We start from the raw sequence: 11,752 nt of genomic DNA, 5'->3' as shown, positions 1-11,752 counted from the left end.
CGTGAGAGCAAGGGTGAGGAGGATTCCTGGGGTATCCCATACCAATAGCTCATAGCTTGACTGACAGTGGGGGTGACGTCATGTCGGAGGTTGCAGACTGCGAGGCAGCGGTGGGATGCAGTGGCTCAGCAATCTTTGGGGACCGTGGCTGTCCCATTGTGCATGACAGCCCTGCCCACACAGCTGCCTGCTCTGTGTGTCAGGGTGGACACAAGCGACTCCGCCTCCCCAGCCGTGTCAGGCAGGGCCTGGCTCGGAGGTGCATGGGGTCTGGAGGAATGAGACTTGGAACTGCGCACATGCAAGACCTAGGCCTGTGTGGCATCAACCTTGAGTCACACACACCCCAAGAACTTTCAGATGTTTCCAAGGCCACTGCCAAGGCACCCTGCTGTGAGAAATATCTACACACACACACACACACACACAACAAATGTACAGAACCAGATATACAACACCATAGACACATATCTATTAGCTATAGACGTGTATTTACAAGCTTTGGACATGATTCTGCCACTGTGAGTGTTTTCATTCTTTGTGCAACGTTGAAAGCCATAGGGGGCCGCCACGGTGGCCCAGCAGATCAGGCCACCATCTGTGATGATGGCATCCTGTGTAACTGTGGGTTTGAGGCTCGGTTGCTCCAATTGCAATCTAGCTCCCTGCTGATCACCTGGGAAAGCAGCGGACGGCCTCAGTGCCATACACAGCTACCATTGTACTGACTGCTTCTGTGGGTTGATAACCCAGAGGCCCAAACCCTCCAGGTCACCCTAGATGGTCGGCTTGGAGTTAATGCTGGCGCTCCAACCTCATTCATAGGGATTGGGCATATATACACACATACGTACATCTTTCATCTACTTAAAGCCAGGGTGAAGAGAGAATGGCAGGACCCTCAGCCAGGTCTCCCACATGGGTGGCAGGCTGCTTGCCTCCCAGGATATGTTAGCCAGAAGATGGGTGGAGAGCGAAGGAGCCAAGACTCAAGCTGGCACTCCTGTGTGGGAAGGAGCATGCCACATTGGAAGGTGATTTCAGCACCACAATGCCAGGCTCAGCCATAGGGACTAAGTAAATGGAGGGAGAAGATGGGGGGGGGGGTGTGGAGATGCAAATATTAATTTAGAACCCATGTTGTAAAGGTACAATCAACACACGTTTCATCTTAAAAAAAAAAAAAAAAAGTGGGGCCCGGCGGCGTGGCCTAGCGGCTAAAGTCCTCACCTTGAAAGTCCCGGGATCCCATATGGGTGCCGGTTCTAATCCCGGCAGCTCCACTTCCCATCCAGCTCCCTGCTTGTGGCCTGGGAAAGCAGTCGAGGACAGCCCAATGCATTGGGACACTGCACCCGCGTGGGAGACCCGGAACGGGTTCCTGGTTCCCGGCTTCGGATCGGCGAGCACCGGCCCGTTGCGGCTCACTTGGGGAGTGAATCATCGGACGGAAGATCTTCCTCTCTGTCTCTCCTCTGTGTATATCTGGCTGTAATAAAAAATGAATAAATCTTTAAAAAAAAAAAGTAGTTAGGAGGGCCAGCACTGGGCACAGTGAGCTAAGCCATGGCCTGTGTGGCATGCCAGCATCCCATATGGTAACTGGTTCGAGTCCTGGCCACCCCACTTCCCAATCAGCTTCTTGCTGATGTGCTTGGGAAAGCAGCAGAGGATGGCTCAAGTCCTTGGGCCTCTGCACCCACATGGGAGACCCATAAGAAGTTCCTGGCTCCTAGTTTTGGACCCATCCAGTTCTGGCCATTGTGGTCCTTGTGGGGAGTGAACCAAAAGATGGGGAATCTCTTTGTCTTTTCCTCTCTCTCTGTGCTATTATTCACACAGCTACTAGAATAGTAGAATAGGATAGGATAGGATAGAATAGAATAGAATAGAATAGAATAGAATAGAATAGAATGGAATGGAATGGAATGGAATGTAGTTGTTTTCAGTTTCTTTGAAAGACAGCCAGAGGCAGGGAAAGAGAGCCCCTGGCTCACTCCCCACAGGCTCGCCACAGCCAGGCCTGGGCCAGGCAGAAGCCAGGAGCCTGGAACTCCACCTGTCTTGCCCAGCTACCTCCCCAGGTGTGCGTTGGAAGGCAGCCGGATTGGCAGCAATTGCGCATCTGCTGGAAGCCGCTGCTGGAAGCCGCAAGCTGGAAGCCACATGTGAATCACTGGATCCTGCACTGCACAGGCGCCTATAGTGGCTTTGTGCTCTATAGGCTCCAGGGCAAAGTTACTTGCAAGGGACTGGAGCTGCGGGTGTTTATACAAACCAATGCTACGTTTAGCGAGCACGTTTGTTGCGTCTCATCTACCCCTTTCCTCCCTTTTTGGTTGCACACTTTTAGTCGCCTGGGCCTCCTGTCTCTGACATGGACCGTGTAGCGGAGGGTGGAGGGATGGGTCGGTAGGCACGCTCTATGCCAGAGGATCTCGGCTGCTGGGAGCCCAAGTCAGGCCGGGAGCTTGTCCACAGCGAGGCAGTGGACCTTCCCGCGCTGCGCTGTCCCCTGCTGTCCGCAGGCGGAAGGTCACACACAGGCTGTGGGCTGGCTTTGCAGTCTGGGACCTAGCGTCCAGCTTGCTGGGTCAGCAACAAGCATTGTCGTCGTGGAATAGGTCTGGGGAGGCCAACAGATGTGGAATAGTTCTGGGGAGGCCAGCAGACCAGAAGGTGCTGTGGCATGGCGAGTTAAGTTGTCTCCTGCAATACTGGCAGCTCTCACTGGTGCTGGGTTCAAGTCCCGGCTGCTCCACTTCCCATCCAGTTCCCTACTGATGTCCCTGGGAAAGCAGCAGAGGACGGCCCAGGTGCTTGGGCCTTGCACCCACCTGGGAGACCAGCGTGGAGCCCAGGCTCCTGGCCATGGTAACAACTGGAATGTGAACCAACATTCTCTGACACTCCACCTCTTATGTAAAAATGAATCTTGCCAGGAGTGTCATTGTTGAGAAAGCTGCTCAGCGGCGTGGTCCCCGAGTTTGTGGGCATTTTCCAAAGGGGCTCCTGGAACATCGCCACGCGTGCTTATTGTCCCATATGGTCGCGGGTTCGAATCCTGGCTGCTCTACTTCGCATCCCTGCTCCCTGCTGTAGGAGCAGTGGAGGATGGGCCAGGAAGACTGTGGAAGACAGCTTGGCGGGAACCAGAAGCCTGGAACTCTGGCCCAGGTCACCCACGTGAGTGCAAGGACCCAAGCTCTTGGGCAGTCTCCCGCTGCCTTTCTGGGTGTGTTCTCAGCCTGCAGTGCCTGTTGGATGCTCGAATCCCATGGACCTTAAAAGTGTGTGCGGGTGGACCCGGATAGGCTAGAGTCCTCGCTTTGAACGCACCAGGATCCCATATGAGCACCGGTTGTAATCCCAGCAGCTCCACTTCCCATCCAGTTCCCTGCTTGTGGTTTGGGAAAGCAATGGAGGACTTCCTCTCTGTCTCTCCTCCTCTCTGCATATCTGATTTTCCAATAAAAATAAATCTTTTTTTTTTAAGCCTGTGTGGGGATGACTTCCAAGCCTTCGGCGTGCTGGGACCTAGCGGAAGTTGAGACGGGGAAGGTGAAGGAAGGCAGGGAGCAGTGCAGTAGCGCTTGTCCCAGCTAGGGAGGCAGTGGGCAGCTCCAGGCCGCTTTCCTGCCGGGAGAACAGGAATGCTGACAGAGGCAGCCAGACAGGAGGTTAGGGCCCTGCGGAGGCCACGGGAAGCTCCAGTCTGTGGCCTCGGCCTCCCTCCCCACGCCTTCAGCAGGCCTGGCTCCTCCCTCTTCCTCTCTCCCTGCCCTCCTCTCTGTCCTGGCCCTCCTCTCCCTCAGTTTTGGGGTGGGTTGCGGGGGCACCGCCGCTTACAGCGGACCTTCAAGACAGATCCTGATTGCACTAAATTGTTTAACATTCAAAAAAATCTTTGGCAGCGGCAGTGTGTGCGGCACCTAACTGGCTGAAACTCCCGCCCGGAGTCGCTGGGATTCAGTCTCCCTCCACGGAAGAAAACTCCCCGGCGTATGGTCACAGCTAGCAGTCGACCCGCGCATGGGTGTTTCCAACTCTGGAAGCAACAATTGCTGGGTAAATTTTAAGATGTGGAGCGAAAAAAAGGGCAAGTTCACCGTTCCCATACCGGGAGTCGAACCCGGGCCGCCTGGGTGAAAACCAGGAATCCTAACCGCTAGACCATATGGGAACTGCTGAGAGTACTTTCGCTGTGTGTGTATACGACTTTGGCGTCAGCGCAGCCGCCTGCACCTGCGCACTGCAGACAGGCTTGTCCCCAGATCTCGCGCCCTCTGCCGGCCCCACCGGGTACGGCGTGCCCTGTGCTCCCGGGAAAGCTGCAGCCCGGGCGAGCCGACAGAGCCTCGCTTTGCCCGAACCCGCTTGAGACCGTGCGCGCCGGCTGACATGCACTCTACTGCAGAGACGCGGGGACCGGTGTTCATAGAGAAGAAATCACGGTCCAAGCAATGAATGGACCCCTACTGGTTCAGCGCTGCTTGGAAAGGACTCCTGCCATGGAGCAGCGACGTCTGCAGGCTCAGGACTTAGTGAGGTGTCCTGGGGGCAGCAGGTGGCCAGGGACCTCAGGTACCCACACAAGCAAGAGAGTGCTCCCCACCCCATCCCACCCCACCCCAGCCTTGCAACTCCGGATCCTGTTCCGCCCAGATCCGAACCCTAAACCCAGGAACGGTGGGGCAACAGCTTGAAATAGACCCTCAAAGTCCATGGAGCAGATCTGGGGCTTGGGAGCCTGGCCAGTGCGGCTGGCTTAGTGAGCGATTCCGCGGTCCTGTGTGGTTGGATATGTGTTTATTTTATAATAAAAAATTTTTTTGAGGAAAACAACGCCGTAGAGACAAAGCATCACCATTAAGAGACAAACGGGGTGCAAGTAAGGACAGTTCTACTGTGGACAAAGAACAGGGTTCCCCTAGATATAAGAGCTCTTAGAAATTACTGGAGACCCACAAGGAACGTAAGTGGCCCTTCAGTGCCCAGAGGCCCAGAAGGTCTCTTCCCCAGTCCCACTGACAGGAGTGGTCAGGTGGCTCACTCCTGTGAGGATGAAGGGCTCTGTCCACTTCGTCCCCCCAGCTCCATCCCCAGCCCCAGTGAGGTGCGACTTTCGGCCCTCCCCCCCCCCCCGACTATGGCGGGCCTGCAGGTGGTCACCACCCAGCTGACCCACCCGTGGCTAGCCCACAGGCACAGTTTCTGCACCTGCCCCGCTAACAAATGCAGCTTGACCACACTGACGCCAGGGGCAGTTTCACCGGGAGTGCGGGGGCTGCTCAGGAAGGAGGCGGCTGCTGCCCGCGGACAGCTGTGGCCACGCGTCAGGCAGCGCCCGGCTCCAGTGGCCGCAGCCTCTGCTGGAGTGTCCGCAGCTCCCTCTGGCCCTTGCTGATGCGGATCTGGAGGGTAGCGATGTCTGCCGCCAGCTGCAGGCCTGAGGAGAGAGGAGACCACATCACCTGAGGATCCAGGCCTCCGTCACCCCACACTTCCTGACACGCTGGGGAGGCGGTGCCCTAGGACCTTCTGATGTCCCCTATGTGGGTGCCATGGATACCAACTAAGGAGCACCTCTCCCCCTCCCAGGATACCAAGGGTAGAGACCACCAACTCCCTCGGATCCCACCCGCCTCTCACACCTACCACGGGCAGGGGTCCGCCCTTTACAGTACACTCACCGTCCCGGAAGCTGGCTTGGGCTTGGCGCAGACTGTGGGGAACCAGGATCCCGAACCAGTTGAGTGGGTCTTGGGGGGGCGTGGTGGCCTCGGGCTGCGGCTCCGGGGTCTTGGTGGGACCCTTGCGCTTGCGCAGGGATGCTGGAAGGGAGGTGGGGGGTTCTGAGGAGGCTGGGGTCTCACTCCTCTGGAGTTGCGTTAATTTGGGGACAATGAGGAGTTGGGAAACCCGGGAAACAGCTACCGGCCAAAGCCTTCCTTTGGTCCCCTCCCGTTGCTTATGGGACTCTGGCGCCCCGATCCCATCGCCGGGTGGGAGATGACCGCTTCCGTCCACCGACGCGGTCAGGTACCCTACTACCTCTCCCACCGTCCCCCGCGCAAGCAGGGCAGCTACCTGGACGGCGCGCTCACCTGCCTCGCGGGGCCCCACCTCCTCCGGGGTCCAGGCGCCGGCCTGCACCACTCTCAGCTTCTGCAGTCCGTCCTGGGCCTCGCTGGACGACAAGGTGGGGCGGGTGGTTGGACAATTCCGCTGGCGTGTCCCGACCCCTGCCCACCCGGCGGCAGCACCCGAGGTCCCTCACCTGGTGCACACGCACACCTGGGGCTCCATGTGGGACGCGTACTGCAGGGGACCCACCGACTTGACACCCATGGCGTAGCGCGCCTTGGCCAGCGACAGCCAGCCCTGGGGACAGAAGGGGCAGGGGCATGGAGGAGCAGGCCCGTCCGCACGCCGCGAGCTCCCGCTGCCCCCAGGCCAGCCCCCCACGCCCACCTCCTCCACGCGGCCGTTCAGCACCGCCCGCTTCGCCTCCAGCTCCTCCAGGTCCCCGAGCAGCTGCAGGATCAGCGCGTCCAGCTCCGCCCGCGGGTCCTCGGCCGCCATGTCCGGCCCGTCTCACCCACGTCTCCGGTGGAGCTGAGGACCGGGTCTGCAGCTGCCATCATCTTCAGGTTGCCCAATCACCGTCAGGTGAGCTGGCTTGACAGCCAATCGGCGGGTGGGACACGCCCCCAAAGGGACGGTCCCATTCATGGCTCCGGACGCCCGACGGCTGCCAGCACCCTCTTTAAGCGGTGCGGGGAGCACAGGGACCAGTGTCCCCATTGAGCGTCCCAAGTGTATCTGCCAACTGCACTGTCTGCGAGGGCTGACGGAGCTTCCAGGTCGCTTCTGGAGGCGGCAGCATCTTAAAAATGATCCTAACGCTGTGGCAAAGGAAAGCGAAGCCATACGCCACCATTTTGATTGAGGGAAGAGTGGCTTTTAGACTTCAATTTACAGAAGACGCCGGCCGGGATCTTCCCAGTGGATCGGTTTTCTCGAAGTGCCGATTAAGATGGCTTTAGGAGCTTACCAGCTTCAAACTGGCCACAGCTGCCCGTGAGCAGCAGGAACCGAAGCCCTAGGCGACGGACATCTTCATTAACGGCCACACAACGCCACTCAGAGTGACAACACTGTGAGCCCAGCCTATTGGTTATTCCGGCGAGCACTCGCGCAGGACTGGCCAATCACCGTGAGGCACCCCGCTGCCGTTCGCCATGTTAACTTTGGGCATTTATCCAGAGCGACCGACTGGAGTAAAGCCTTTACGCGGCTTCCCTGAGTGAGGGCGGAAGTGAGGGCTGCGTGACTCTGGCTGTGCTCGCCGTCTTTCCCGCATCCACGTGGGACGAGAGGCGCCCAGGATGGTAGGACTGTGGGGTTGAGCGCGTGTTTTAGGGCGTGGGGGCGGAGTGGGTTAGAGGTTCGCCTTCTTGACAGGACTGGGTGTTCCGTAGCTGCGCCGCGAGGCCCGCCTGCGCCGCGAGTACTTGTACCGCAAAGCCCGGGAGGAGGCGCAGCGCTCGGCCCAGGAGAGGAAGGAGAAGGTGCGGCGGGCGCTCGAAGGTACGAAATCGGGGGGCCCTGGGGTCCCTGCGTGCTGGCGGGGCCCGTGTGGCCGCCGGCGTCCGTCCGGCGTCCGTGTGGCCAGCGCTGCTTGGCCTGACGACGGCATGCTGCGGTGTCCCGCTTTCCACGGGTCGGAATTCCTGCCTGGCCTGGACAAGATTCCCAGGCATCGTTAGGATTCTCTTGCTTTAAAAAAAAAAAAAAAAAAAAAAAAGTTTCCCCTGTCAGACTTCATGTTGCCACTTGCAATGTCTAGATGTCGTGCTTGTGTGTTGCCCTTTGTTGGTGGGGGGTTTTGTTTCCCTTGGGTGACGCTGCACCCGGCTTCTCCCCTCCTGCCCTGCATTCGCTCCAATGCCCCCCGGTCTTCAACCTGTGACAGTACGGGGGAGTGTATGTGTCCTCTTTTGCAGCTTTTCTAGTTCCCGCAGCCGAGTCGTCCCTGAGGCTCAGTCTGGTTTTTTTTTTTTTTTTTGTCCTGATGTTGGTTTTGGGGTGATCGCCAGCACGCTCAGGAGTGTTGCAGCAGAGTAGGGCCCGTTTCCAGGATAGAGTTGTGTAGCGAGGTGGGGAAGGGAGGCCCTGGCCTCCCTTCCTTGATTTGGGGGGATTCCTGATCCCACAGTGGCTCACTTTCAAAGTTTAAGATGAAGTGATAAGCCCTTCTCCCGTTAAGGGGAACTCAGAAGCCCAGGTGGTCAGGAGGAGGTGATTTTGCTCTGATCTTCCCTCCCCTGTGTGTGGCCTGACCTAGTAGGGATTAGAGTCTTCCTAACAGATTGGTGGGGAGGGGCAGCCGCCCCGGGGGTGGAGGCCGAGGGTCCGCTCAGTGCACGCATCTCACACAGCTCTCTGTGTCTTCCGCTTTGCAGAAAACCGCCTGATCCCTACCGAACTTCGCCGGGAGGCGCTGGCCCTGCAGGGCTCCCTGGAGTTTGATGATGCCGGTGGTGAAGGTGAGCCCACTGCACAGCCCTCCCTGCTCCCTTACCCTGAGCCACATCCTGCTCCCAACTGGAGCCCTCTGGCCTCTGCCCACACCCGTGTGTGGGACATGCTGGGCTGTTCCTAAACAGTCCACTACAGTCACCCTGGAACTGTCCCCAGTGCCGGCACCTCAGGGACTCTGCCCTGTACTCCCGATCCCTAAGCTGGCCACTGTCAGAGCCGTGTGACTGGCACGACTGAACCACAGATGCCGCAAGGGACCCACGTCCTCGGTTACAGGTGCACCTGCCAGGTGCTGCCTCCTTGGCAGAGCCGGCCGTGCCCCTTGCGGCTTTACACCCCAGGACAGTGTCGTGTCCTTGTTCCTCGTGCTCCCAACAGGGGTGACCAGCCACGTGGATGACGAGTACCGGTGGGCCGGAGTTGAGGACCCCAAAATCATGATCACCACCTCCCGAGACCCCAGTTCCCGCCTTAAGATGTTTGCAAAGGTACCCACAGCCCTGGGTGGGCAGTGAACGGGCATCGCCAGGGACAAGTGAGCACCACCCTCTGGGTCCTGACAGGATGCTGTGGTCCGCACCCCACACAGGAGCTGAAGTTGGTGTTCCCGGGCGCCCAGCGCATGAACCGAGGCCGCCACGAGGTGGGGGCGCTGGTGCGAGCCTGCAAAGCCAACGGAGTCACCGACCTGCTGGTAGTTCATGAGCATCGAGGCACACCCGGTGAGGAAGGCGGCTGATGGGCTGGCGGGCGGGCAGGCTGGTGGGTGGAGGGTGGGCCGAGGGCAGGCAGGCAGGCCAAGGGCAGGCTGGGGCTCTGACTGCCCTCTCCTGCGTCCGTCTGCCCCCCACCAGTGGGGCTCATCGTCAGCCACCTGCCCTTCGGCCCCACGGCCTACTTCACGCTGTGTAATGTGGTCATGCGGCACGACATCCCGGACCTGGGCACAATGTCGGAGGCCAAGCCCCACCTCATCACGCACGGCTTCACCTCCCGCCTGGGCAAGCGCGTGAGTCTGGGGTGTCTCCCAGAGGCCAGCAGGTGAGGGGTGTGGGATTGAGGAGCCGGGCCGGACCTTTGACACCGCCCTTCCCTGTGCCCCCCAGGTGTCTGACATACTGCGCTATCTGTTCCCCGTGCCCAAAGATGACAGTCGCCGTGTCATCACCTTCGCTAACCAGGAGGACTACATTTCCTTCCGGTGGGTCGGGCTCGGGGCTGGCATCCAGAGTTTTGTGTCCCAGCACTGCCATGGCTGACCTGCAACCCCTCCGCCCCCGCCGCCATCCTCTCTCCGCAGGCACCATGTGTACAAGAAGACGGATCACCGCAACATAGAGCTGACCGAGGTCGGGCCCCGCTTTGAGCTGAAGCGTGAGTTGGGGGCTTCGTGCTATGTGCCTGGTGAGGGGAGTGGAGGGGGAGGGGCTTCGCCAGGCTGGTGGTGACGCCCTTGTCCCCCTGCCTCCTGCAGTGTACATGATTCGCCTGGGCACACTGGAGCAGGAGGCCACAGCCGATGTGGAGTGGCGCTGGCACCCCTACACCAACACCGCCCGCAAGAGGGTCTTCCTCAGTGCTGAGTGAACCTACTGCAGGACAGGGTGCCAGCCGGAAGTCCACAAGGCCCCTGAGAAGGGCAGGCGTGCCAGGGTGTCCGGCAGCCTCCAGGTGGTTGGGCCTCGGGCCAGCCCTGTCCTGGTGGTGGTGGTGACTAAACCGCTGGCAGTGTCTGGGGGGTGTTAGCCTCAGCTTGGTGTTCAGGGGACCCTGCACTCTGGGCCCTGCATGTGGGTTCCCTGTATGGGCCCTGGCATGTATGGCACTTGAGGGGATTCCAGAAACAGGAGGTACCCTGCAGCGAGGGCTCTTGGTTCTGGGTGCCTGCACCTTACCCCAGTTTCACTCCACCAAAAGGCTGCCAGCTTGCTGCCCTGGCCAGCACCTCCCCATCCTGCCCCCATCCCCTGTATCCCCCCTCTGTCCCCTTCTCTGAGTGACCAAAGCCGGTGTCTGTGGCCTCCCATCGTGCCCCTCGCTGAGTGTCCCGTCCCCAGGCTCATCCAGGCCGTCCCAAGTGACGGGGTGAACGTGTGCATGTACCCCACTTCCTTCATCCATTCGCCCCTTGGTGGACTCTGTGGCTCTCTGTGTCCGGCTCCTGGAAGTGTGACCAGGAGTTTGGATCACAGGTGCTTCCAGAAAGTGCCTGTTGCGTTTCCCCGGCTGCACGCCCAGGATTGCTGGATCACATGGTGCTGCAGTTTTTAACCTTAGGAGGAACCGAGTCCTGTTTTCCAAGAAGACTGCCCATTTCCATTCCTGCCAGCTGGGCACCAAAGTTCCCCTTTTCCCACACGCCTGGCCGTATTTATCGTTTCTGTGCTCAACACCCCAGTGGACAGGAGGGGCCCCCGAAGGCCTTGGTTTCTGATGATGAAGCTTCTTCCATACAGTTTGTCCATTTATCTGCTGTCTTTTGAAAAATGCTTATTCAGATCCTTTGTCCATTTTTTTAAAAAAAGAAATAAATGCTTTACTCTTGTATTTTTCCTTTTTTTTTTTTTTTTCCCAAGATTAAAAGGCAGAGAGGAACAGAGACATCATTGATCTAATGGTTTCCTGCACAAATGGCCTCAACAGCCAGGACTGGGCCAGCCTGAAGCCAGGAGCCTGGAACTTCATCTGGGTCTCCCACACGGGTGTGCAGGGGCCCAAGCACTTGTGGCCATCTTGTGCCGCTTTCCCAGGTGGACTAGCAGGGAGCTGGAACAAAAGTGGAGCAGCAGGGACTTGGACTGGCTCCCATATGGGAAGCCAGCATGGCAGGCGGTTTTTACCTGCTGAGACATGATGTCAACCCCCTCGACCTTTGAGTGTGCCTGGTTTATAAACTTCACTTTATCCTTGGTAAGTATGCCAAGGACATAGAGCACGTAAGAGGTTTGGTACTACCCATGGCTCCGGGCATGCAACACAGGTCTGGAACTGTAACCACCAAACAGGTGGGGTGATGGGGATGGGAGGCATGACTGTGTACTGTGGGGAAGTCTAGCCAGCTGAGATCTGAAGTTCAGATGCCTGTGCCCCACATCCGTGTACCTGGTCTCAACAGTTCCCAGTATCCTGCCAGCACAGACCAGGGAAGGTCGCCATCATTCATGATTCAAGTGATGGGGAAGGCCTGGATGGTGACGGCCCTAGC

At 58.8% G+C, this 11,752-nt stretch overlaps 2 protein-coding genes and 1 non-coding gene across 4 annotated transcripts; 1 reads left to right on the top strand and 2 right to left on the bottom strand.

Moving 5' to 3' along the window:
* Positions 1–4,111: 4,111 nt before the first annotated feature.
* Positions 4,112–4,183, bottom strand: TRNAE-UUC (transfer RNA glutamic acid (anticodon UUC)). Its single transcript has one exon. It is a non-coding gene; the product is annotated as a tRNA-Glu (tRNA).
* Positions 4,184–5,306: 1,123 nt separating this feature from the next.
* On the bottom strand, positions 5,307–6,628 carry CCDC115 (coiled-coil domain containing 115). Of its 2 annotated transcripts, none has more exons than XM_004589335.2 (5): positions 6,475–6,628; positions 6,281–6,384; positions 6,097–6,190; positions 5,694–5,820; positions 5,307–5,449 (listed from the first exon to the last, which is right to left on the bottom strand). In XM_004589335.2, the coding sequence occupies exons 1-5, from the start codon at positions 6,583–6,585 to the stop codon at positions 5,337–5,339; spliced, it is 549 nt and encodes a 182-aa protein (XP_004589392.2). In that variant the 5' UTR covers positions 6,586–6,628; the 3' UTR covers positions 5,307–5,336. The 2 variants fall into 2 exon arrangements, with proteins under 2 accessions (XP_004589392.2, XP_036349226.2); XM_036493333.2 differs by having other exon boundaries at positions 5,694–5,834; positions 6,108–6,190.
* A 367-nt stretch (positions 6,629–6,995) lies between these two features.
* IMP4 (IMP U3 small nucleolar ribonucleoprotein 4) lies at positions 6,996–10,225 on the top strand. Its single transcript, XM_004589383.3, has 9 exons — positions 6,996–7,394; positions 7,485–7,593; positions 8,469–8,552; positions 8,926–9,035; positions 9,137–9,269; positions 9,402–9,556; positions 9,654–9,748; positions 9,848–9,921; positions 10,022–10,225. Exons 1-9 carry the CDS (start codon positions 7,392–7,394, stop codon positions 10,132–10,134), a joined length of 876 nt encoding a protein of 291 aa, XP_004589440.3. The 5' UTR covers positions 6,996–7,391; the 3' UTR covers positions 10,135–10,225.
* Positions 10,226–11,752: the final 1,527 nt, after the last annotated feature.

The sequence above is a fragment of the Ochotona princeps genome, chromosome 5 (assembly GCF_030435755.1).
Source record: "Ochotona princeps isolate mOchPri1 chromosome 5, mOchPri1.hap1, whole genome shotgun sequence".
In the NCBI taxonomy this organism is placed as follows: Eukaryota; Metazoa; Chordata; class Mammalia; order Lagomorpha; family Ochotonidae; genus Ochotona; species Ochotona princeps.
Note: the sequence above shows the minus strand (reverse complement) of the source record. Positions and strands in the feature narration are given on the sequence as shown.